Below are 26,923 nucleotides of genomic sequence, written 5' to 3' on the forward strand. Positions count from 1 at the left end.
CCAGCCCGGCGGGCCCGGCGCGACGCAGGGGCGGGCGCAGCGCAGGCGCCGGAGGGCGCCGGCGGTGGCGGACATGGAGCGGAAAGGTGAGCGCGGCGCGGCCTTCATCGGCCCCCGCGGGGCCCCCCGTGGGCCCGCTGCTCCTCACGGCTCTGTCTTCTTCTCTCCCTCAGTGCTGGCTCTGCAGGCCCGAAAGAAGCGGACCAAAGCCAAGAAGGATAAGGCCCAGAGGAAGTAAGTGCGGCCCCGACTCTCTTCAGGTGGTATCTCCCGCCGGCACCGCCGCCTCTTTGTTTTCTTCGGCTTTCCCCTCAGTGAAGGGGCTGCGGAGCCCGGCGGCCGAAGCGTGTGAGCCCCGCGAGCTGGGCAGGTGTTTAACGGGAGCTCACTCGAGGGCACGTTTCTCGTGCTCGTGGCCCGGAGCGGCGGTTTTGCCGCCCAGCTCTCCGCCCGCGGCCCCTCGCCGTCCCCTGTCGCGGTTCCTTCGGCCGGACGGGGGAACGGCAGGTTCTGTGTTCCCTGCGTCTCCCCGAAACCCGGAGATGGAGCTGTAGTCGTGCTTGTGGATGGAGCTTCGTGTCGGGCTCTGTCCTTGCAGGTTCCTTTCCTCAGTCGCAGGCTGTACCCCGGGGAGAGTTGTCAGGGTCCCCTCTCTGCAGCCCCTCGAGCACTTCAGTAACTGCTGGCTTGGGAACCAGCTTCTCTTGACTCTTCTTCCTCCTCTTACCCCCTGAGATTTTCTTTTAATTTTTTATTTTTTTAATCTCGCCGAAAGAATGCCATGATGTGGTGTTTACTTCTTTCTCTAACTTTGATGCTCTCGTGTGGCTTCTCTCCTACCACAGGAATGTCTCAAGTCTTTATGTGTGGTGAGCTTTTGGATGCAGATATAAAAATTAAAAGAACTCGAGTAAATACTAAACAATGGCTTCCACCAGACTGCATTAAGTACTGTTTTCAGTGCTACTCGTGGATTCCTTTCTAGTGAAAGGTGATGTAAATTATAGAGCTTGTTCTGCGTGCTCCATAAAATGCTGCTTATTCCTGTAAAATCTCTGGTGTCTCAAGAGGTTTTTTACTTGCTGGTGCGTAGCAACCAGAGGTATTTAGTAAGTAATGCTTTGAGGGTGGGAGTTGGAGGTTTTTTCCTTTAGGCTTAGAGTGATGCTTTCTTAGTCACTTCCTCAGAAAAATCATGTGGATTTTCTTTTTTTTTTCTCGCTATCTCCAACCGAGATTCAGTTGTTTTGAGATGGGGCTTTTGAGGAGTGAGGAACATTAATTAAAATATTTGGGAGATGGGTGTTATGGTTCCATGCTATTCTGTACGTGTTCCTGGTATTCCTTGAAGGTAGCATTAGGACAATTTCTGAAACTCTCTCCTTTTTCTCTAATTTCTGTATGAATAATCCGTTGTTTAATTCTATACATGTTACTTTTTTTTTTTTTTTCCTTCTCTAGCTGCAGATAAACAATACTGACTCTGCCAATAGAGTCCACAGTGCAGCTGGAAAGACTGATTTCTGTGTAAATTCTGAGGTTGCTGAATGGTAACTTTCAGTGCTGGCATGTTAGTGGTGGTTTGTCCATATCCAGGACAGGTTAACTGTACTGCTGGCTAGCTCTTGATTTTACCACTAACCTTGATTTGAGTGCAGAGCTGTACTATTTGTAAAATGCTGTGTTTATATTCTTAAACTACATGCTTCAACTCTGTATTCTGGTACCATAGGTTTATTAGATCGTGCCTCAGAAACGTGCATGTACTTTATGCTTTATTTTGTACAGCTAAGAGAACCCAGCTTCTAACTTTAGGTACAGTTCCACAATATTTATGCTATTTAATACAAAGCTGCTTGAGTTAAATCTTCTAAAATAAGCTTAGCTGGGTTGTTGCAAGACATTCCACAAAATCTAAACCTGAAACTGCATGGAATGTGCCTTTAACATCTGATGTTCTATAGTCGTTTAGATTGCGCATGTAACTTTTTCTGTAATATATTGTATTCTATATGTATGCAGTAACAACAAGAAACAACTGATTTTAAAAGGTTGTTTAGTAAGTATTATGAATTATTATGAGTAAGTATTAAAATGCAGAAAATGTTCTGAAGGAATTTAAAACAATTCAAAATATCTTTCATTTTAGAAAAGAACTACACCTACTTTAAGTTTAGCTATCAACTGAATTTGGTTAAAAACAGAACAAAAAATCCACTTGGAAAGGTTAAAGTAATCAAAATGAGTTGTGTTTCATACAAAACTGGAAAGTTACTTCTTTTCTTCATCATTCAGTAGTTACATCGTTGCTTGTTAGGTTCAGACAAGACAAGTCTAAACTGGTTACTTACAGAAACATCTTTAAATACTAATTATGGTTCTGTGTAGAAGATTTTTTTTATAGGAAAGTCAACCACGTTCTTAATTTTCTGCAAATTCAGGATGTTCCTATTTCTTTACATCTCTCCTGTCCTAAAAATCGTATTTGATATCAATGAAGGAGAGAATGCATTTATCACAACACACTTCTGTAGAAAGATAGCAAATAGGGTTTCTTGGAATTATGAAGGTGAGGTACCTGTGTTTTCCCATGCCAGTAAAACTACTCCAAACCTTTGGTGATACGGAAGACTCATTAAACTAGCTGTCTCCAATGGTGGCTCAGGAAATTACCAAGCCTGCTTGTTAGTTCTATCTCTGCCACTGTAGAGTTGGAGGAATATCGTGGCTGTGTGCTTTTGCTCAGGTCCCATATCTGTGAAAACTGAGGAGAAAGACAGGGAGGGTGACAACTGAAAGTCTTGGAGCAACAAAATGCAAGCTTAGATACAAGGAGATCCTGAGTTCTAATATTGACTGTCACTGGGTTGCTTTGTAGTTTTGAGTGAAGCATTGATTTCAGTTTCTTAATTTCACCATTTTCCATCAAAAGGACAAGGAATTAGAATTAAAATTCTTTTAGTCTAAATTATTTTTAGAAAATGAGAGGCCTTTTCCTTAACGTTAAGAATATGTCAGAAAATATGCATGTCAAAGCTTTAGTTGCTAACAAAACACAGGGAGCTTGGTACATAGGTTGTTGCCGTTTGTGTTGCTGCCCAAAGGTGGCTCTTTGAAAGTTATCTGGGGGAGAATGTGGTGTAACAATTTTGTAATTTCCTGAGGTGTGAACATCTTGGGTGCTGATAGTTAGTTGATTCCCAAAGGCACTCAAAAAAGCCTTTAAAAAAGGAGCCTGTAGGCTTACAAGCTTTTGTTCATACCAAAACATTAGTAACTTTAACTATAAACTCTTCAGATAGCAGTATCTGGTGAGGTGCATTCAGGTAGTTATTTTTGCCCAGGTGTCAAAAATGCAGAAATCTTTTGCAGTTCTTTGAAGTAGTTACTGTGTCTTTGGAGTTGAACACTGGGAGACAGATGTGTTAGATGTAGTATTTGCCCTGGTCCTAAGGAAGGTGGTGGAGATGCACAGTGCTTTCCTGGGAACACTTCTTGGACTAGTTTTCCTTGTATGACTTCTATGGAATTGCAAACATAATTCTCTGTCTTCTGTTGTTTCCTGAGCTCTCTTGGATGGAGATGGCCTTGAAGGTGCTAGGAGGAAGATGTGATGGGTGTGCCAAGAGTTCAGTCTTTCACCCACCACGAGGTGGCTGCTTTGTGCTGTGCAGGTCTCCAGCAGTACGCACCAAGCCCACGTGTGTGCTGGTAATGTTGTAATGCCTTGGTGCAGCAAGGTAGTGTCTGTTTAGGAAGCAGGGTGGACTAACAGGAGATCATCAGCTTGATTTTTGAAGACCCCAAGTGCTGTTTGGAGGGGAACGTTGCTTTGAGTTAGCTGTTGTTCAGAAGTCGTGGCAGAAGTGATGCTAAAGCGTGGCATCTACCTGCTTTCATTTGCAAGAGATACACTGAGTCATAGAAAGGTTGGAGCAGACCTCTGAGGTTGAGTTCAATTTTTGACCGATCCCCACCTTGTCAACTAGACTAGAGCACTGAATGCCATATCTAGTTGTTTCTTGAACACCTTCAGGGATGGGGACTCCACCACCTCCCTGGGCAGTGGAGTCCAGTGTTTTAACAACCAATGTTTAACAACCCTTTTCATGAAGAAAGTCCTTCTGAGAATTCCTTCCTCATTTTATAGTCTGTAAGACTGTTGCGCTATGTGAATGAAAGCCTAATACACAAGGAAGATCTAGTATTTACTTCAAAACTCTGCTTCTGTTTGAAAATAGAAGCTTCCAAATACAGTTTTACTTTACTGATGTGTCTGGTAATTTGTAATGGAATTGGACACTTGTGACTCTTAAATCATAGTTGCTAGTAAAATACTGTGGGATTTTTCTGTCTGTTTTATATTGCAAGAAGTGCAAACTGTTTTCTTTGTCCTAGGACAAAATTACTCCTTAGGTTACTTCTGAGATTAGGAGCCAGAGTTTAAAAAGTAGTCTAAAACACCCATCCAGATTCAAAGCAGTTAAAGAAATGGGCAAGAAACTGAATAAAAAGTTCTGTATTATAGGTTATTTCTCTCAAAGGAAGAAGGTAAGTGTATTACCTAGAACTGGGCTACAGGTCTGTGTAATGTGTAGGAGGTGGGTATTTCATTTGCAGGCCCAAATGATAATACTGTTTCATCAAATTCAGTATCTTCTATGTTTCAGGAAAAGTTGCCCTACTCATGTACAAACCCACCAGTTCTGTGTAAGGGATGTTGAACCGATTGTGCTTCAGAGAAGAACATTTTATTACTGTACGCATGAATACCTACAAAGGTAGTGGCAGCCATAACTATGTGGCTTGTTCTGAAAAGTGTGCATGGTCTGAATTACTTTCTTCTAATTCTGCGTGCACTGGTGAATTTATTTAATCATTTCTTACAGGCTTTACTGAGTGGGAGATATTTTTTCACAGGACTTTCAATAGATCCTCTGTCTCCCTCTACTCCGGCAGGCAGGCAATGGCAGAGCTGAGTTATAGTAGTCTTGTTTCCACCCTATCTTCCCAAGTGCCTGAAATTTTCTGGCAAGACCCTTTACATGGAGTGAAATCTCCGTTCTTTCTTCTTCCTCTCTTCAATTGCTATGAAGAGAGACAAAGTTGGTAGTTTCTCCATCTGTGCAGTCTGGGGAGCAGAAATTCTTAGTAAGACCTGATACTTTCCAGTTTGTTACTGTATGTCTTGCTTGTATCACTTTACTTCTGTCTTTGAGGAGCCTTGGAGTTCTGTCAGTCACCTTGGTTTCTTTCTTAACTTGCTCAAAGCTTTGCCTGGGATCAGGATCTTGGATTATGTTTTCGTCACCTGTCTTTCATAATTAAGACCAGGGATATGTCTTTCATAAGTATTTTGAACATAAGTTTAAGGTAGAGTAAGAATTCATTGTCCTCTGAATTTTTTCATTCAAATGCAGAAGCGATTATCAGACTGTGACAGGACACAGCTGAAGATCTGCTGGTTTCCATGGAAGTCCCATGGTTTGTAATAGCTGGAATAGCAGACAGTTCTACAAACAGCTTGTTAAGTGCTTGTGTGGGAGAGTGGGTATGGGGAGCAAGAAACTGGATTGCCTGATATTTGTGTATTAATACTGTTCTCACGTGGAAACCATTACTTATCTTCAAACTGAGATCCCACAGATCCGCTAATCAAAAGTATGTCTTGGTGCCTCTGAGTGCTGTTCTTTAAAAGCTAAATGTTCAACCATCTCCAGTCTTCTTTTAAGTCCTTGAAAGTGGTATTCCTGTAGCTCTGGGATGAGTGCTCTACAGGAGCAAGTATTATGGATCTGCCCTACTGGCAGAACATACCAGTTCTTTATTCAGAAAAATCGGGATGCAAGAGTGAATGAGTTACAATAATCACAAAATAATGTGGATTATAGACTCATAAGTCCCTTATAATCTGTGATTTATAATTCTCCCAAATCTCCTCAAAATAGTTGAAATTTCTTGAGCAGAAAGATCAACTGCATACAAGCAGAAAAATACTTTTATCATTTTGGATCTGAATTCGTACTGAGAGTTTGTGTGTAATCAGTTACCGTATTTATTGAACGTGAGGTCTGCCAGCAGATCTGCTCGTAAGCATGTCGGAGGCTGGCATCAGAAGCAGTCATTCTCACTAGATGTGCCTTAACATGATCTTGAAATTAGACACACTAAGGAATAGGAATAAGATGCATCTGACAGGCATACTTCCTTAAAGAGACATTGTCTCAATGCACAGATGTGAAAATGGGAGGGATCTTTTTAATGCTGGCTTTTCACCATGCCATATGGAGGTTTTTCTTTTTCTCAAATGAATACAAGGAATTTGTAACAGTACTCAAGGTGAGATCTTTCTGTAGTGGGTGTAGAGCCCTGGAAATTGGTTGGCTGGATGGTTAAGGTGGAAAGCAACATTTTGTTCAGCAAGAACCCTGCGGTGTGTTAACCTTTATCTGTGGCACCTGCAGGGTGAGCTGGAGTCATCCTTCATCTTACATTCACTGAATTGAATTCTTCATGGGGGTATTTCATGTGTGTAATTTGAGCTTACAAATAAGGGATGACAACGTTTATGAAGACTGTTGCAGGCAACTTAAAAATTATTTAAGAAAGCATTTCTCTTCAGTTTCCTACAGATGAGTGTCATCTTTGCCAATATCAAGGGAGAGGAAAACTGAGATTAAAAGGTGTAAGGGGAGTATCTTTTTTGTTTGTACATATATAAGGATGATAGGTGTGACAAAACTGATTTGGGCTAAATGTATGTTGCCTTCCTTGTTTGAGGGTGGAAGGAATCTGCTTCTGTATGTACTTAAAGCAAGTCGATAGGTAGCATGGACAGTATTTCTGCTGTTTTGGGGATGAGGAAGAGTACTTCTTTCCTGTCCAACAAAGTTTTGAAGAAGTCACTCTTAATGCTCATAAATAGGAGAACCAAACATGTCATTTCAAGTGTTTTGTTATGTAAGTTACTGGAGAAAAGAGAAAAAATCAGAGTTTTGATGGTGAAGTTGCATGTGGAGGCTTGGATGTGTGTCTGGTCATTTCCAGAGGACAGCAAAAGAACTCACGCTGGTGCCACTCCATGGCATGAGGAACACAGCTTTCTAATTGTACTGTCTGTACTAACAGACAGGACTGGTGTCTCCCACCTTATCCTTTCAATGCTGTTGGATATACCTCAGTGCAAATCTGGAAGAACCCACATTGTGCAATTGACGTTTCTTAATCATTTTTTACCTTATTTTTAGTGTGTGGACCAGATAGGTGATTCTAGTGAAAATTGGCAAGAGAATTCAAAAGTGTTTTTCCAAAATATTTTGATACCTTTTGTAAGGAACAAGTGAGTGATTGATTTCTTAGTTCCTGCAAGTAACTTTTACCCTCCCTGCTGTGCATTGCACAGGTGAACAGAGTTATTGGCTGATATCTTCAATGAACACGGAGCAAAATATTGTCTACAGTGGAAAATTTTGAATGTTGTTAGTACCTCTTCTAATATGAAGAAGTTTGGCAACACTAAACGGTTAAAGGGATGTTCAGATTTCAGTAAGCTTTTGAGGTGAAAATACTTCAGATATACAACCAAATGAACACATTTCTTCTTTAAACCTCTTGGTTTGAAACTGCAGGACTAGCTTCAGAGTGTCTTTCACTAATGAAGTCCTGCTGTCACGTTGCTGACTTGTTTCCCCTATCACTTACATAAACCAGCAGCATAAACAGGCACAGGAAATGGCTGGTAATTCTTCTGCATTGTTGGAGGATGATGTTAAGTGCCTGCTGCTGTGAAAAATACTCAGTTCGGCTTTTTAAAGAAAATTTGACTCCTGCTTGTTTTGTTACTTTTAAGCATAAAGGATAAGTTTTTCTTGTAACTCTGGATGGGGAAGTATGGGATTACTTTAGAAAATTCATTTTTACTTTGAACGCCCTTTCTCTCCTGCATGATTGTGCTGGCATTTCTCTATCAAAAGGGTTGGTCTGTCGACAGTTACCATGATCCTTGTCTTCATTTGAGCTTTGAATGCAGTGGGCTATTGAATAGGCAAATAAAACCGGCTGGATCAGGAAGATGAAACAAAGTATTTGACTGAAAATGTAATTTCATTAGAGGGAAGAATGAAACAGACATCAAGAGAAGGGGATGAATCTATTTATGCTTACTCTGTAACATGACTGAATTTGCAAGAAGATCAGCTGAGAGCAAGCCCCAGCCTTGCTGCACGGCCCTTCACCTGCAATGCAGTGCTGGGCAGCTGCAGCTGGATGCTGGAGGCAGATCTCTTTTCTCTCTCACTCTTACAAAAAGCTTTGCTGTGTTTGAGAAGAACCAGCCCCTCTGCCTGCTGCTGATGTCCCCCTGCTCCCCAGACAGTGTGGTGTCTGATTTTTTATGGCTTTTTTGAAAACTATTGGGCTGACTTTGGGAATTTCTCTATCAATGGGAGGCCGTGCTTCATGCAGGTAGGTTACCCTCCTTAATTTTGTCCCATGAATTTACAGTTCTTCAGGCATTGCTGAGAGAATAAGGACTTTCGGGAGGGTCTCTAGATGTGGATTCATACGAATTCCTTAGAAGATTTAGCATTTTGCCTTAGCATTGCTGTCCACATTGTTTTTCTTAAGTAGAATATTGCTATATAGCTGCAGAGGGACCCTGCATCTCCAGTTTATTCTGATGTTTAATTAACACATTAAGAGAGCAAAAGGAAAAGGTAATCAGGGTGGTTTTGGGTAGACCAGGGGTGCTTATAAAAATAAGTACCCTAGAACACTTGATTTTTAATGTGTAAATAATCATTTACACATATATACTTACACAGTATAGAGTTTTTAGATACTTTATCTGCATTTTGCAATTCTGCCAACAACTGTTTCAGCCGTCATCTTTAAATACTGGGTATGGTATGAAATTTTCTGCTGTCTTTAACAGCCTTTTGTGGCTTTTAGAGCAGTGTCTTTGTGAGCAAAGCAGACAGATGAGGCTTGTGCTTTTGTGTATCAGTTTTTCTTAGGCAGTAATACATATTATGCACTGATTGATTCTCTCTTAATCTTATCTTCAGCTGACATGGTCGTTTTGGGGGAAGAATACAGTGGGATGTAATAACATCAAACGAATTTTCACAGGAAGGCAAAGGAAAGAGATGTGGTTTGAAGGTGATTTCATAAATGAAATAGCACTGTAGAAATGTATGTGACCTGAATACAGCTCTCACATTAGTTGGTATAATAGATTATAATGCAAAAGTGAAATGCTTTTGGATCCCTATGACACTCAGATACAGGCTACTGGGTGTGTCATGTGCGAGACTGTCAGCAGCATGATCCGTCAGCCCTTTAGGAGGGACACAGAAAGCTTCCAAGAGAATGAGTATGTTTTAATGCTTCCAGTAACTTCTCCCTCGATGTATGAAATTACTATTACTGAAAAACATTGCAACTGCAAAATGGCATGATGTTTCCGTCAGTGGTTCTTAAGGTAAACTTTCTTTTGAGTCCTTTCCAATTCCCTACATCTTGTGCAGTTAAAGTGAAAATCTTGAAACAGCATTGGAGAGAATTACTCTACTGCTTAAGCTATGCATGTGGCTCCTGGTATTAAATTCTTTCTGTCCAATTCTGTGTTCCTGTTCTCTTTACCCTGTCTATAGGATTTGTTGTCTATGAGCACCTAGTTTCCCCTTCAACCATTCTGTCTATGGCCCTTTCTTGCCTTTGCTGCCTGCTCTTAATTTGAGGATAATGTGTGACTTTGTTTGTAGCTCAGTTGTCCCCAAAGGAATGCAGAAATTTTAAAATAGGGTTTTGACCTCCAAGACTTTCCACACTCCCTACCATCAGTTTCCTTCTTCCTACCCCTGACTTAAAGTTTTGTGACTTATGAGGGAAAATGTTTAAATACTAAATACCTCAGGGCTGGATTTAGCTAAAGGGTTAATAAAAGTCTCGTTAGGCTGGCAGGTTGGGGTTTTTTTATGGTTTGAGACCACTAAGCTGTATTTCTTATCTGTTCCTGAATTAAAAAATCAGCAGGACTGATAACAGACTGAAAGTTATGTCTGGTGATGGGTTGTGCCTGGACTGACCTTTGTAGCTCTTCTTTGCTTTAATGCAGTTCAGTTGTAGATTGTACATGTCTTCCAAATTTAGTCACCATCAGATTGGAATGCATGTTTTCTTTATTTTTATGACCGATATTTAAGATGGCTGTAGTTTTAATGTCTAGTAACGTATTTAATGTGTGAAGTCTCAGCAGATTGCATGTGTAGGAGGTAAATGTGCTGAACATTCATTCTGCTATGTACTCAAAATGGAAATATTAAATTTGTCCCATGGATTAAGATCAGTTAAAACAGCCGTGATATGATGTGCAGAACTCCAGCTCAGGTCTGAGTTGTGAAAACTGCATCTGAGAGCCTGCATACATTGGCATATCCACTGGCATAACTGGGAGCTTTCCTCCTTTGAGCAAAATGAGTTGAATTTGAAAGAGGGTGCTGGAAGGCATCAGTGTTATCTGCTACTTCCGTGGAACAATAGTTTCAATACAAGAAGCTTCCTCTAATGCACACTGAATGCGAAGCTAATTTTAAAGAATATTTTGTACTTGTATGTCATTGCTGTAATGAAGTTTGCTGCCCACCTCTTTGGACAACTCTAGCTTTTTAAAATATCTCATACTTCTGAGGAAAGAAAGCTTAATGTTGATATCCTGCAGCATCTTGCCCTTAAATCTTGCCAATGCAAATAGGCTATAGGCATTGTTTTAATTATAAATGTTTGCATTTTACGAAAAGGTCTTGAATCTTAAACTTTGTAGACATTTAACCGTTCCCTGTAATGCTTTGTAAAATAAATAAATGACCTGATTTAGTGTTATGTCATGAGCTGTTTGGCTGTGATCGGCATGATGCCATAAAGAAGTAGAGACATGGGAGGCAGTCTATGTTTTAACTTGGGGAACTCAAACACAGCATGAATGTGGGAGAGCATTGAGGTGGCCTTTGCAGATACGGTCTTCACAAGCAAGAACTCAGAGTAGCACATTGGGCAAAAAGTTAAACACCTAACATTACCATTTTTATTTATGAAAGTGGGAGTGAAAAACCACCGCCTCAGTGCCTGATTTCAATCCCTCTGCAATAACAAACTCTCAGCAGTTTGCTGAACATCTGCTGTGTACTCCCCTTTCTGTAGTTCAGACAACTGTAATGAACTTTAGACCTTTGGTGAAGAGAAGAATTAGAAATGCAGCTTACCATATGAGAACACGAGAAATAAAGGTCAATTAGGGGCTTTAGAGTTCTAAAGTGTTAGAAGAATTGATAAACGTTCATTTGATCTTGAATGTGAAAGGGACAAAGGGCACAAGTTCTAAACCACTGGTTTACTTTTTTTCCAAAGGAGTAAGAATTGATTGATGTTAGTCTTTAAATGTTGATGAATGTTACTTTACATTTTCAGGTTTTACGTGGGATAACAAATAAAATATAAATTCGGTTTAGAAAAGTCCTCTTTGAATGAAAGACTGGGAAGGGGATCAAAGAGGCTAACATTTTGGTGGATCATTAAGCTTTTAACTCGCTATCTGGTCTGGTCTTTTCTTTGTTCTACTACTAGGACATTAAGTTGTATTTCTCACTAGGATAGGAAAAATTATTTCTCTCTACTTTTATACTAGCTTAGGAGTGAAAACATTTAAATGTGAATAGCTTTTCTGAAGACCGAATATTGCATCTCCTCAATTATCAGCAATCCCTTGTATGACATGAGAGCTACAGGCTTGAAGAGAACGTGTGTGAGACATACAGTGTATTCTCTTTCAGACCTGACACTCAGCACCGGGGCCCTGCTGCTCATTCAGAGAGTGATGTCCCAGAGCAAGAGGAAGAAATCCTGGGATCAGATGATGATGAGCAAGAGGATCCAAATGATTACTGTAAAGGTGAGAATTTGCCTGTTTAAGATGCAGGATTTGTGGTTTTATTCCCTTCGTTTCTCATTTACTATAGAGAATGAAAATAGACTCCATCATACCTTAAGGGTGTTTTGAAACTGCATGATGATAATAACATATTTTCAAGCCAACATGAAATGGAGAAACTCTTCTCCAAGTTTCCTTCTGTTATCAGTCAAGATTTGAGTTGAGAGCTGTTTTTAATGCATGAGTTTAAAGCTGTTAACTTTTCCTCTTTGCCAGAGGGCTTTCATTATTGATAAAAGCAAGTAGGCATTTAATTCCTTTTTTTATTTTCATTGTAAAAAGGACACTTTCAAATCCTTCAGTTTTCTTTTGAAGATCAAATCATCATCTTGATATTCATTCTTCAGAAAACTTTGTGTCTGCAAATAGTCTTCCACTGTTTCTCTGAGCAGAAACTAAATACAGAGAAAATGGAAATGCCAAATCACAATCTCCTTTCTTGTTTTCTGCTAGTTCTCTTGTATATCTGGCTTTTCATGTTTTTGCTTCTGTTATGGAATCCTCCTGCTTAGTCAGTAGCTTGAGAGATATGAGGGGTACTGGGAAGAGACTTCCCTGTTTTCAGTGGTGATGTCAAGTGGCAAAGTGCCTTTCAGTCAGGAAAGCAATTGCAAGGAAAACTGGGATCTCGGGTGCAGTACTCTTCCATGTTATGGGGTTAGAGCATGCAAAAATAATACTGATACTTAGCTGAAAGATTCTGTTACTGACCATTCCAACCTGTTGTAATGTTCACAGTTCCTCCTCCAACATACTGTGTATTTGGACTCGCAAGATCCAATTAGAGAAACACTTGCATTTGTTTATATGATTAAAAATTTAAACACATCAAATAAGTCTTCCTTAAGTTTTGATACTTGTTCCACACACCTGTTCTTTGGTTCCTCCTGCTATTTTTCTAGGTGGTTATCACCTTGTGAAAATAGGAGATCTCTTTAATGGACGATACCACGTGATTCGGAAGCTTGGATGGGGCCACTTCTCCACTGTGTGGCTGGCTTGGGATATCCAGTAAGTCTTTCTGTTCTAGCTAGTGTTTCTGGTGGGAATTTACAAGTGCGATCAGAAAACATCTTTTTACTTTTAGATAAAACCACAAAACGTAGCTGTCCGCATCCTAAACAGAAGTTTCTTTCGATACTGTGCATTCAAATGTGTGGGAGGGAGTTAAAAGGACAAACCACATATGTGGGAATAGTACTCTTGTGTTCAGCAGTTTCTGACCTATTATTACATTTTATGAGAAATTATTAACATGAATGTTTTATAAAAAAAGACTCAAAGACAGTCTTTGAGTGTTTAAACCTTATTTTTCCATTATGCATAAAATAAGCTCTCTTACATGCAAAAGAATTGGGATAATCCTGGAGAACAAGTTCTTTGTATGAGCATTAACTGTTTCAAATGTACTTGCCATGTGTGCTTAGAGGGAGGAGATTTGTGGCAATGAAGGTGGTGAAGAGTGCAGAGCACTACACAGAAACAGCACTAGATGAAATCAAGTTGCTAAAATCGGTGAGTGCCTGAGTTGTGTTTGATTCCCCCTCCCCCCCCCCAATTTTGGGGAGTTTTAAATTTGTCATGTGCTTGATATTTCTGGATCATCTAGCTGCAAAAAATTTGTGTAGAAACCTAACAGTAGTGCAGTAGATCTGACTTCACAATACCCTCTTTCTCTGCAGGTCCGCAACAGTGATCCAAATGATCCAAGTAAAGAGAAAGTTGTTCAGTTATTAGATGACTTCAAGATTTCAGGAGTTAATGGTTCTCGTATCCTTTTGTGGAATAAAAGCGAAGAACTGCATAAAATGGGAGTTGGCTGGGCAGCTGTCCTGTTTGGGCTGGGGAGCAATGCCTAGGCATTCCTTTCCCTGCCCAAGGAAACCTGCTGTAGAACAGTCTGCTTCAAAACTGCCTGCTAAGTTCAGGTTCAGAGTGATCATTCAGCCTGATATAATGTGGGTCAGCCATGGAAGCCGCACAGTTTGGTCTTGATTTTAACGTGCTGATGCCAATTAGTGAATCTGGACTGAATGGCTGTATTAGAGGTAACTTTGGGGTAGGAGAACTTATCTATCCCATCCCCTCCATTTTGCAAGCAGCCTGTTTAAGCCTACTTAAATAACCTGCTTAAGCTTACTTAAATAACCTGTTATTTAAGTGAAGCAGTACAAAACAGTAAGATCAGTAGCTGAAAATAGCAAACACATGCCATCTATAACTTGATAATAAGCTTGTTTTCTAGTTATGGATGCATCTTCCTTTGTACTTTATCAACATTGTTAGCATGTTTAAAGTGTATTGCTTTGAAAATCCCCTGCAGTTCTGTGAACAGCCTTTTAATAGGCAGTTATTTGTAGCAAGTCCTAATGGATCCTTCACATTTGAAAGTTGGAATCCTAGGCATGTTTTCACTTCGCAGTAGTTTAAGTTTTGTTTCAGTGAGAATTACTAGGCGCTTGAAATAATAGAACTGTAGATTATAAATATCCTAACACTTCAGAAAACAGTAGGCCTATAATGTATTTCCTCTATTAACCATTTTCTGAGTAAATGTCGACCTGATCTTGTGTTTCTTCCAGTCTTGTGAAATGTGTACTTCCTGCCAGTGTATACAAAAAGCAGTCTAATAAAGTCTTAGGAGTTTGGACTCTAAAGTGAGAGCACTGTACTGAATATGTCACTGGAGTGACTGTAGCTGTTGAGACCTTATAGCCAAAAAGCAGATAACGTAGATATTGTTGAAGTCCAAGCTTTGTCAAAAGTTTGTTTTGCTGTAATGCGGCAAGGGAAGGTGAAGAAAGTAACCTAATTATTCTGAAGATAACTTATTATATTTTCAGATAATGCTACTGCAGAGAGATCTGGCATCAAGTTTTGCCTGGGGCGAAAGCCTAAGATGTTCCAAACCATACACTGTTGGCTTGAAGACCTGTCACTACTAGGAGAAATACTAATACATGCTTGCTTGTGTAACTGGCTTGCACTCAAAGCAGGAGATTGCTACTGCTGCAGTAGGACCATTGTGCTAACCAACTCCATCCCTCTCTACTGTATGTTTTAGATAATGGTACTGTTGTGTAGGAGAGGATGCTGCTGTTGAGGAAGGCAATTTTTCTAAGCTATGTCAGAAGGATGAGGGTTCTTTAATATATAAGAAAATATAACTGGCGTGGATTTCTTTTGATCCTCCGTCCTGGGAATTCAGAACTCCTTGGGTCAGGATGTCCATTTTTCCCTTGATTGAGTTCCAGATATTTGTATGGTGTTTGAAGTTCTAGGACATCATCTTCTGAAGTGGATCATAAAGTCAAATTATCAGGGGCTTCCACTCCCTTGTGTCAAAAAAATCATCAAACAGGTAAGTTCCAGTTCTGACTGCACTGTTCCCCTTGACCCAGTTAAAACTCTTTCACTAATCTTTCTCAGATACAAGAAAACAAAAGTTAAAAATCAGTGGTATCTCTCTTGTGCAGCAAAATATTCTTGGGTTGATGTTTCCTTTCTCTACTGCAAAATCCTGCTGCAGATAGTTATTTTCTGACACTTAAAGCATGATGGGAGGCCAGCTGTGCTTTTAACTTCTTCTTAGCCCAGCCATTCCTCATAAGTGAAGTATTTTTTTTAAGGTGTCACAGTAAGCCTAGTGCTTAATGATAGGAAGAGCAAAAGAAACCAGTTCTCCCCACTGAATGGTTGCCTAAGAAGAAACTTCTTTCTACGTGTAAGGTGGACAGGAGGAGGGAAGTGTGATTTTAGTGTAGAGTATTAAGATTACATTTTCAGCTTTAATAAGTTATGAGGGTAAATAGAGTATTTTCAAATCTTAGCTAAAATCTGTATGCAGATCTCTATTTTGTGACATTGCGTAATAACCACTGAACACATTAACTCTAATCTGGAGCATTCTCAAACACAAGAAGCCCTTCAGGTTCATTGGGCATCCTAGGCAATTTTGCATTTTTACATCACTCAATTTGCTCATTATTTGCTTTGTCTAATGGTTGATTTCCTTCTTTCTTGTCTGCAGGTTCTTCAGGGTTTGGATTACTTGCATACAAAATGTCGAATCATTCATACAGATATTAAACCTGAGAACATTCTTCTCTGTGTTAATGACCAGTATATTCGCAGGCTGGCTGCAGAAGCAACAGAGTGGCAGAGATCTGGGGCTCCCCCACCATCTGGTTCTGCAGGTGAATTTTTTCTTTCCCCTCCCTCTCCCCTGAAAATTGGTGCTATCTCTCCTACGTACCCTAAATCATCACTAGTCTCACTAAGGAAAACTTCCTGAGTACAGTGGAACAATTATGCAAGCAACCTTTGAAAACCCAACTGTAAACTGTGAAGTTAGTCATAAGTTGTAACTCAAAGATGACGGGAAGGCAGTTTTTGTGAGAAAAATGGAGGGATGATAAATGCACACTGGCACCTGCTTTTAGTACAGCTAATCTGGCATTAGTAAAGTGGTAGGACAGTCAGTATAACGTAGCACAATGCTGATGCACTCAATATAGAACTGGGAGGAAAATGTGGCAACATATGTCTCACATTTTCTTCAAAAGTTTATTATCTTTCATTGCATGAAGTTGTACCAGTGTGTACTTTTCAAGAACTACTGCAGTGTGTATTGGAAGGCTCTGTCAGTCATAATCTTACAAGACCAACACTGAGCTGAGCCCATCATAGCATAGCTTAGCTTAATGAAGCTTCCTTAAGTTTGGTATTTTAATGCTTTGATTTGCATTTTCATTTAGGTAAGATCATAATACATGCAGTAAATGAAGCTACGTGACAGAAAGTTTGTTTTTGATATCAGTAAAGCAGGTCTTCTATCTGAAATTTTAATTATGCATTTACACATTTAATGCTTTTCTCTTTTTTTTTTATTGTTGCATTTTTGTTGAGAAATGAGCCTTTAAAATAACATTTGCTGATATCGTTGAAATGTTGTTACCAAACCACGTAGGAAAAAGCTTAAGATCAGAATGCAGTTACATTTTTTGAATACAGACATACTAATTTACTGATCTTTCTTTTCTTTTCAGTGAGCACTGCACCACAGCCAAAACCAGTAAGTGTAATAGCTTTCATCTGTAAGTTTCCATCTTCTGATCTGCATTGTTTCATAATCCATTCAGTGTTAAGGGAAAGCAACCTCATATCACAAGAAAAAGTGTGATTTGTGTTTGGCATAGACATCAGGTTGAAAGCTGTCTTGGAGATGTAAATAGTATTAGCTCATATATCACCAGAATGAGTCCTTGTGGTGATCTCAAGGTCTGTTATAAAGGCAGTTATTCTATAGAGTCTGAGATCCCTCACTTGGAGAATAATGTAAGTTTCTCAGGTCAGGGCAAAAATGCACTGATAAGAGCCAGAGACAACTGGTTCGAAAGTTGTAATAGCTGCTTTTTATCTGAGAGAAAAGCTATCTCTAACATTTTCATCACAGACTGCTTGTCACAGCTCTAAAATAAATTAAAACTTGGCACATTTTAGATTTATTGAAATATGAAGTGCTAAGTCAAATTTCTCTGCTTGCCTCATGTAGGCTGACAAAATGTCAAAGAACAAGAAAAAGAAATTGAAAAAGAAGCAGAAACGGCAGGCTGAGTTGTTAGAGAAGCGAATGCAAGAGATAGAGGAAATGGAGAAGGAAGCAAACCCTGGGCAGACACAGCCTGAAGAGGAGGAAGAAGCTCAGACCCCTCTGGAAATGCTCATAAAAGTTAGTCCACCAGAGGAAAATGTCAGCAAAAAGACAGGTATGGACCTGAAGTATTGTTGACATGGAGTGGACAGTGTTGTCCATTCACTCGTGTAGGTGTGAGGAGAGAGTACCTTTAGTAGAGGTGGCTGTTGTCATTTAACCTGTTTGCATTGCATTCTACCCTTCTAAAGAAACTGGGAAATATCCTGTTGCAAACTGAATTAATGCATGATTGTGTTTCAGTTACTTCTGTGGGCTCCCTGATTAGCTTCCAGGTATTCGTTCCAATATATTTAGATATATTTTGCTATATTCTCATTTTCCACTCTTGCAGCACAAGTCCTTGTACAAGAGCCATCTAATCCAATGGAAAGCAGCGTGAAAAAATGTGTAACAGAAATAAACTGCAACGGAGTGATACAAATGACGGACTTCACAGACTCTGGGCGTCAAGGGTCTGTGCGACTTGAGGATGACCTTCATAATGCCAATGACTGTGGCAGTCACCCTCATACGCAGAAGACTGAGAACTTCCATAGCTGTAATTACAATCAGCATAACGCTGACTCAGAGAACAGGCCTCAAGAAGCAATGTCGGACTCGTTTGTGCCCTTGGTTTCAGAGGATTCCATGGTGTGTCAGCCCACATCCAATGAAGAACAGTCATTCAATGTGCAGGAGATTAACAATTTTCAGGAAAGCATCCGGACAGAGATCCCTTCAGAAGATGAGAATGAGAATAATAGCCCATCAGACAACAAAGGTATGAGAGCAACCTTGTAATAAGAAAGGGCTCCTTTCTCCTTGATGTGGGAGAGTTCTGTTACAACACTTCATCAAGAGTATTAATAGAAACATGCATTTTGTAGGCTGAAGGGATCAGAACCACCTGTTTGAGATTTTTCCTGCCAAGAATAATTAACCTGATAGTTATACTCCAAGATGTTCACTGTTTGTAGCTCCCAGTTGTAGTTGCACCTTAGTTTTGACTTTTCAATGCGTAAGTGTTCCTGCTTTTAACAAGTATTTATACACTTGGTTTTCAGTGTAAGAACATTTCCTCCTTTGAATAAGGTGTTGCTTATGTGATTTTCACTAATAGTTAGAAAAGTAAGTCTACAAATTGTCACTGGCTGCTAAATTAGGGGATAAGTACTGTTTAATATATTCTAATAGTTTTGTTCTTAATATGGAGCACAGGTAACTCCTCTCAGTTACTCAAAATGGGTGTTTTCCCAGAACTGAAAATGCAGCCTGAAACAAAGCTTATACAGCATAGGGGAAAAAAACAAAACTCTTTAATGCTCTTGTTTAAGTATGATTTGCTTCAAGGTGGAAAAAAATGTAGGTTTAGGAGAACATAAGACATGACATAGTGTACAGCAGTTTAAACACATTCCAAGTGTGTGTGTTAAAATATGAATGGATAAAATGTCTATTTTTGGATCTTCGTGTCAATGTCAGGTAAAGTATATCTGCTTGGAGAAGGAGGGCAAAACTAACATTTGTAGTTGTTAAAAAAGAGGTATTCTAGCATTTTCTTGGCAGAGTACCACTGGGGAGTTACATGGATGAAAAGTAGCAAGAGAAATTTAGATTTTGAAACTTTAACTACAGTTAGCTAGACGAGTCTGCTAGATTACTAAGGTGTCTTTTGCTTCTCACAGCCCTTTCCCAAATTGCTGGATGTAATTTAGTGACTTAGTATTTTTGCTCTCCACTGTGTCATTCAGTTTTCCCAGAATATACTTTAGCTCTTGTAATTGTGTTGCAGCAATGAGTGATGGGTATGTCAAAAAGATACTATAACATGGGGACTTTACTTCTTCCAAGACTTAGGGATTGTGAGGCTTGTTCTGTTTCTGGCAATGGCCTTATTTCAGCAGGTTTTTTAAATACAGACGGACTTCTTAAGGCTGTGCAAAGAGTGCACTCTTGCATATGCTTACTTGTCCTTCTGTTCTTCTGCTTTGTGACACCAGTCAGTTCTTCATGGTGGTACTGCTGTTGCTGATAGTGTAGACTGCTGATTTTTATACCTAAGCATCAGGGAAGGGAAAGTTCTGATCTGTAAGAAAAACCCTTCCTGGCTAGGGAGATGGTGATAGGATTTGGGTGACAGATGGTGACAATGTCTATGTAGCTTTAATCAGCTGTTGTACACATTGCCTCTAGGAAAATCAACTGCTGGGAATTTCCTTCTTAATCCTCTTGAGCCCAAGAATGCAGATAAGCTCAAAGTGAAGATAGCTGACCTAGGAAATGCCTGCTGGGTGGTAAGTATACAGTATTTTCACACTGACTGTTTAAACCTGCAAATTCATTCACAGTATACCAAGATGGAAAATGGTCTGTAAAAAGATTTTTAGACCTGGCTGTGAAAGTAGTGAGTTTGAAACTGTGACAGGAAAAACAGAAGGGGAAGCAAGGACACTAAGAAAGAAATGGTCCTCTAAACATAAGCTTTCAGTCTGTGCTTTGGGTGCCTCACTGGTATTAGAGTTACTTCTAATAGCCCTGTGAACCATGTCACATGCAGTGTATAGAAATCTGAGTATGTGATACTTCTGAAGGAGTTTGTAGCTGTCTTGGAGACTGAGAAAGTTGCAAACAATTGCTCTGATGTGCTAGTTCTGTAGCTTGTCAGACCATTTCAGTGGATTTAGGAGCCGCATGAAAGAGATTCGCGCAATAAAACTAAAGAGTTTTCTTTGACTGTTGTGCTGTGCTCCTTTCAAATATTTGACATTTCAAATAGAAAAAATGTCTCTCTTACTTGCTTCTAAAATGGCAAAATACTTCAGATCTTATGGGAGAGATGAGTCTCAACTCAGAATTGCACATCAGGCTTGCAGTGTCTGGCAAGGTGATCTCTTACATTGGTGTTGCTTATCTGCTTCAAGGTAGCTGGATCATGGCCTGTCTGTCTTGACTGGCTAGGAGAAGGGTGCATCTTCTGAAAGTCTTCCCTTATTCTGTTTTTGTGGCTTGCTTTTCTCTAAATTGCTGGACTGTTTCATTTGAGGAGGAGTGTCTCACGTATAGAAGCATTTAAACAGCACTTGTAGGAATATAAGGAAATAGTTAATGAGGATGTTAAATGCAGATAAAATGTAATGGTAATGAGCTTTGATCTACTCTGGCCTTCCAGGTTGTTGATTCTCCTCTTTTAAACAGTCTTTAACTTTTTAGTAAAACATTTCTTTTATTTAGCACAAGCACTTCACTGAAGACATCCAGACAAGACAGTACCGGTCCTTGGAGGTGTTGATAGGGTCCGGTTACAACACCCCTGCTGACATCTGGAGCACAGCATGCATGGTGAGTGGTGTCAGCTGGGGGATTTTACACTCTTTCTAAGAGCATTCTGGGGGACTTGTTTGTGCTGTGTGCTCTGAGCTGCTGAGTGACTGGCCAGGCCTGGCAAAAAGTCCTTACAAGTGTTCAGTCAACTTCTGGACTTGCTGAATATCACGTTTCCATAGCAGAGTTGCTTTATCTTTTTTTTTTTTTTTCCCCACATGTGGCTTTCCTTTTGAAAGTTTAGTTGTACAGCATCAGCAGATTCCAAATGTGATTGTACTTTGCCCATTGTGATTTTTGGAAAACAAGACAACCATGCAAATCTGAAGAGGATATCTTTTTATATTAAAAAAGCCTTTCTGCTGTACCTAGCACTGTTTCACAGATGCCCTCAGTATCATTTCTAATTTTCATCATCCTCTGCTTGTTTGGAATTGGTGTATAATCTGAGTAATGCTGAGATGAGGCTGAAGCTGTTCCTGTTAACAGCTGGCAAATGTAGAATATGGTGATTAAAAAGATCAGTCTAGTCAGTTACCACATGTGCCTCTAGTGTCTCCATTCTGTGTTTTCTACCTATCAGAGCTTGGGTTTTATATTTTAAGCTTGGAAAATAGAAGTTTTTGCGGTTTTGGAAAACAAGCTGTGATTTTGATAAACGTGTTAGAAGAAAATGTGACAGGGTCATGTTTTCTCTGCAGAGCGTGTGGCCATAATTACACAGTGTGCCTTATTCAATAATTTGGCAACAGCAGTTCATAATGAAAACTAAATACAGAAGGTCAGAGGTAGTATTCTGTGTAAAAGTGAATACATAAAGGGTAAATATGTTACAGAATTTAGGAGTGGTGAGTTGAAATTAATGCAGATGTTCTTCTCATTTAAAACATGTTTTCATATCTACAGACAAATGTTCAGAAATTAACTGATAAAGGTCTCTGAAATTTGGGGAGAGGAAAGCATCTTTGTACAAAGGAAAAAAAAAACCAAACAAAACAAAAAAACAAGCCCGGAAACTACAGTTTGGACATGACATGGTTTTTCAAAATGCTGTTGAGGGGAGGAGGACAGGCTAAGCATATCATAGAATCATAGAATCATAGAATCATAGAATAGATTGGGTTGGAAAAGACCTCCAAGATCATCAAGTCCAACCCCTGATCCAACTCCAATTACTATATCATGGCACTAAGGGCCATGTCCAATCTCTTTTTAAAAACTTCCAGGGATGGTGAATCCACCACCTCTCTGGGCAGGCCGTCCCAATGCCTGATCACCCTCTCTGTAAAGAATTTCTTCCTAACATCTAACCTAAACTTCCCCTGGCAGAGCTTGAGCCCATGTCCCCTTGTCCTGTTGTTGGTTGCCTGGGAGAATATGTTTCAACACTGGTGTCCTGCACTGTACTGTGATCCAGAATTCATCATAGATGTGCCTATGATGTTTTTAATGGGGTTGTTAAAATGTTGCAAAGGCATTGCACATCTTAGGCTATCAGGGTGTACTTAACCTGCAAAAATCTCTTACACAGCTATAATCTTATTCTTTCACAGTGCTTTGCTTATGGCCCACAGAGATTTGCACAGTGTTTTGAAATGATTTAATGTACTCATTTCTGTTTGTTTAGGCCTTTGAGTTAGCAACAGGAGACTATCTGTTTGAGCCTCATTCTGGAGAAGATTACTCACGAGATGAAGGTCTGTTTGTCTAAGTCTTCCCTTTTTAAAATGAGACATGAAATCCAATGGTTGCCTCTTCAGAATGAGCCTTCTCTTTTGAGTGAGCAATGCAAAAGCTCCTTGCAAAAACATTATTTACCCAAATCAGCAGCAACTGTGCTAAACCCTCTGCGGTAAAACACCATGCAGCAAGTCTATATTCTTGTTCTGGTGTTTCACATTCCTCTTGCTCATGGATTCTCTACCTTGCATCTCCAACTGATCAGGGCCTCAAATTACCCTTATTTCTTTTCCTCCTTGCCCCCTGGCTTTGTTGTTGCTTACTGTAATCTTGATTTCTGGTTGATATCAAAGTAATTCCTAAGGCAGATAATGTCTCTTTTATATCCCAAAACAGAAAACTGCAACATAAAAATGTCTTGTGTGGTTTTGGTGGTTTGTTTGTTTGTTTGTTTTTAACATGCAGATCACATTGCATTGATCATAGAACTTCTGGGGAAAATACCTCGCAAGCTCATTTTGGCAGGAAAATATTCCAAGGAGTTTTTCACCAAAAAAGGTAAAAGGAAACAAAGGAAATATCACTTATCCCCTCATCTTCTACCCCAAATACATAGGAGTGTGTTGCTGGAACTGCCAGTTAGAAATAGATGCCAGCAAAGATGCCTCTTTAAGTCTTTCCTTTGTTTTATGAAAGGCTTCACCAGTAAAACTGCAGCTAAATCTAAGGCATTCTTGTTTTACTGCTAAAAGTATCCTACATCCTGATACTTGACATCTTGGTGTAGATCAAATGTAGCAGGTAGAAAAAAAGTACATTAGATGTTTAGTCAAACTTGATGTGGCTTTATTTAGCTGATCTTTGTCAACTAGAGGTGGTGACTCACTTTTGAAGTCTTCTCTTAGACTAGACAGGTTTACTCCATTTATAGCATGCCAGTCACCTTAAATAGTGCCTTGCATCGTGAGCCATATTGCTCAGAGCACATAACATTATCATAAAGCCCTAAGTACCCCAGAAATGTATTGAGTCAAAAAAGTAGGGTTTGACCTAGTTTAATATTTTTTTTTAGTAGAAACAAACCCTTTTTTTTAATAGTGTATTGGTTTCTCAAACAGTGCGGTATGCATTGCATGTATTCCAGAGTCAATGGCATAGTGTTTATCTATCATGTCAAAGCTGTATAACTGGTGATTTAATGAAGGTAATATTTGCTTATATTGGATCTGAAATAACAGGAGGTAAAAAAAGAACCTTTCAAGGAAGTACATTTCTGTAATAGGCTTATAAAACAGGTGGAAAAGGGGTTTTAATGTAATTTGCTTCTCCCTTCAGCATGCCCTACCACATTATATTCCCTATGCTCAACTATTAGAACAGGTTCTGAATTCAATATGTCATGTTTAGTTGTTCAGCCTATTTTACTGAGCTGCTCTGTTCCCATGTCTTGCCAGACTTAACCTGTCTGTCTTGGGTTTTCAGGTGATCTGAAGCACATCACCAAACTGAAGCCCTGGGGCCTTTTTGAAGTGTTGGTGGAAAAATATGAGTGGTCCCAAGATGAGGCAGCTGCATTCACAGACTTCTTACTACCTATGTTGGAGCTGATCCCAGAGAAACGAGCTACAGCAGCAGAGTGTCTCAGGCACCCTTGGCTTAATTCATAGAAGCTTCAATGCAGTGCCACAGCGTTACACTCTGGTTTACAGCATAGCCTACACACACTCAGCTGCCCCTTCCCAGATCCATTGTTCTCCTTGTTCACTTGAAGTGTGAAGTTCTTCCTTCAAGGCTTCCAAGATTTTAGATAAATCTAACTTGTTCTGCTGAATTTGCTTGTGTGACTTAATGGGGACTTTCCTCAGCCAGTGGGCATCATCTGTGTTTCGCCTTGATTGGGCTTCACCAAAAACGAATTGACTAGAATATAAAATCTTCCCTCAGTCTCCTCACTGTTAGGCACTGTGTGTTGTGAGCTCACCTGTGCTCAGACGTGCTCCCTTAGCTAGATTTCAACTCTCCTTTCTTCATGAGGGCCATGCAAAGATCTCACTGACTCAGGAGTAAATTTCCCTGATCCAATAGCTGGTGATGGGGTGAGAAGTAACAGGTGGCATCAAGGTGGTACCAGATCTCTGTAGAGCAAAGACCTTGAAATCCTCTATCACTTTTCTAGGTATCTACTGTATTCTTTCCAGTCACAAACTTTTATTTAGTTGAGGCTGCTTTTGAAAAAGCTTTTTAAACCTAGATTTTAGTATCCTTTATTTCTTCCTCCAAAGTGCCCTGTCCCTTTACCTTTTCCTTCCCCATACCCTTGGTAGAATAGTTTCTGAAGTTGATGATGTTTTCTACTTCAATGCCTGTGACTAAAAGACAAGCAAAATAAGCAAAAGCTGGAACTGACTGAACGCACAATCTTCAGCACACAGATGGGTTCACCCCTTGGTCTGCAAAGTGAGAGCCCTGTTGCAGGCAACTCTTAACATTATAGCAAGATGTTTTGGGGATTTTTTTTATCCCTTACTGGCACTTTTTTGCCTTGCTTGAGGTGGTTGCTGTATTTGTGAGACACTGGCTTTCACGGATGCAGTCTAATCTGACTTAATTTTTGACCATTCACTTTTTCCCAAGGAAAGGGTTGCAGCACCTGTATCACAGCCATGCCATAGCCCTGGACTTTCAAAATTAAAACTTGAAATCTCAGTGTAAAGATTTCTCTTAATTTGCTTCAGGTGTGGGCCTTCAGAAATAACTTCCCAGGATGGGACTGCCTTTTATTTTCTGGGCCATTAGCATAAGAAGAGCTAGCAGAAGTGGAAGAGAATTGACTTTTCCATGTAGATACTGGGTTAGAAGCTGTTTCTAGAGTTACCCCAAGTAAAAAGTGTTCTATGGGGCTTCTGTGTAAACGTCTCAAAGGGGGTTTGGATATAATGAGTTAAATGGGTTAATTTTAATTAAAAGTTAAATCACTGTGGCATTTGCTAGTTTTATGAGGCTTCTTCTAGAGTTGCCCATCCTATTACAGATTCAGTGCATCCCACTCTTCTCTAAGCAAGCTTTGGCAGCATTGAGACTTCAGAGGCACTTCCTTACTCTGGACCAAACAAGCCTTTGGATTTGTGGTGGCTTTCAGAGGATAGAAGTTGCTGGAGGCCATGCAGCTGCTATCCAAGACAATTACATTGCCAAACCTGCCAAGACCACTGTTATGTGTCACTTCTATGTGTGTGTTTGGAAATTCTGGTTTATAAGGATCGTTCATTCATAAATTGGGTCATTTGATCCACTGGAAAAGAGTTTCTTTGGTTCAGAGCCTGATGGGGCTTATTTATGCAAATCATGCTGCATGTTCCTTTAATGGTAGATCAGATTCTCTATGCACATAATATAAAGTGAAAGGCAGGTAACATACCAAAAAAAGTTTCTAACTGCTGATTTGACAGGTTTTTTTCCTGTTCATCTGGAGTTTTCCAGTTCTGGGTCTCTTCTGTATCTGTTACAGGACTGCAGAAAGTAACTGGGTTCCAACTTACTGTGAAGATACAATGGCATGGGCAAACAGTTCCTGTGCTCTTGAAAGCTTGCCCGGTCCTGCATACTTGAGACTGGCTGATGAAGGAACATTTCCTAGAAGGGGTCTGCAAGCTTTGACTCTTAAGAGCTCCTGCCTATCCTTTTTTCCCTTTCCTCTGCCACCCCTGACTGGAGGAGGAGGATTTATACCCAGATAGCTAAGGCTAGAGCCAGCTTGTGAGTTAAAGACCTGCAGAAGCAGCTGTCACAATTCAGTCTTGTATTGTCTACTTGTTCACTTGGGGTTTGTTAAATTTCCCAGTTGCTGTAATGTACTCACACTAAAGGATTTATACTTGCTGTGTCAGTCTAACACCTGAAGGAAAATACATTTTTATTCTTTCTACTTGGGTGCTTTGTCTTTTTTTTCTTTGTGAAAACCCTACAATAAACAGATTATTTAATAACTGAAGTCTAGTCTTTATACATTCCCTGTGTCTGTTCTTTCTGAGTCAATGGCCCAGTGGATGGAATTTGCTTCACTAGTGAGTGATGGTGGAATGAGACGGAGAGATGGTATAAGTAAAGATTTTGTTGCTGGTATTTGTGATCTGTTTTAAAAAGCGGGTAAGAGTAATAAATAGCAGGACAACTCTGCTGGAATTTTTCCATTCTAAAATACATTTTGCTTTAAGTCTGTTGTATCTCTGCTGTCTTCCCTA

At 39.8% G+C, this 26,923-nt stretch overlaps 2 protein-coding genes across 3 annotated transcripts in view; one reads left to right on the forward strand and one right to left on the reverse strand.

The window, feature by feature from the left end:
• On the forward strand, positions 1–26,673 carry SRPK1 (SRSF protein kinase 1). 2 transcript variants are annotated; one of them, XM_050326894.1, is made up of 16 exons: positions 1–86; positions 174–234; positions 11,829–11,947; positions 12,889–12,997; positions 13,414–13,501; positions 13,669–13,756; positions 15,241–15,347; positions 16,017–16,182; positions 17,035–17,060; positions 17,541–17,754; positions 18,034–18,462; positions 19,875–19,975; positions 20,913–21,020; positions 22,630–22,699; positions 23,148–23,240; positions 24,165–26,673. In XM_050326894.1, the coding sequence occupies exons 1-16, from the start codon at positions 74–76 to the stop codon at positions 24,347–24,349; spliced, it is 1,977 nt and encodes a 658-aa protein (XP_050182851.1). In that variant the 5' UTR covers positions 1–73; the 3' UTR covers positions 24,350–26,673. The 2 variants fall into 2 exon arrangements, with proteins under 2 accessions (XP_050182851.1, XP_050182852.1); XM_050326895.1 differs by lacking the exons at positions 1–86; positions 174–234 and adding an exon at positions 8,169–8,463.
• Positions 1–26,923, reverse strand: part of LHFPL5 (LHFPL tetraspan subfamily member 5) — a 44,050-nt gene that overhangs the window by 12,536 nt on the left and 4,591 nt on the right. The gene's annotated exons all lie outside the window — the stretch shown is intronic.

Source organism: Myiozetetes cayanensis, unplaced genomic scaffold, assembly GCF_022539395.1.
Source record: "Myiozetetes cayanensis isolate MyiCay16 unplaced genomic scaffold, myiCay2020 scf32, whole genome shotgun sequence".
In the NCBI taxonomy this organism is placed as follows: Eukaryota; Metazoa; Chordata; class Aves; order Passeriformes; family Tyrannidae; genus Myiozetetes; species Myiozetetes cayanensis.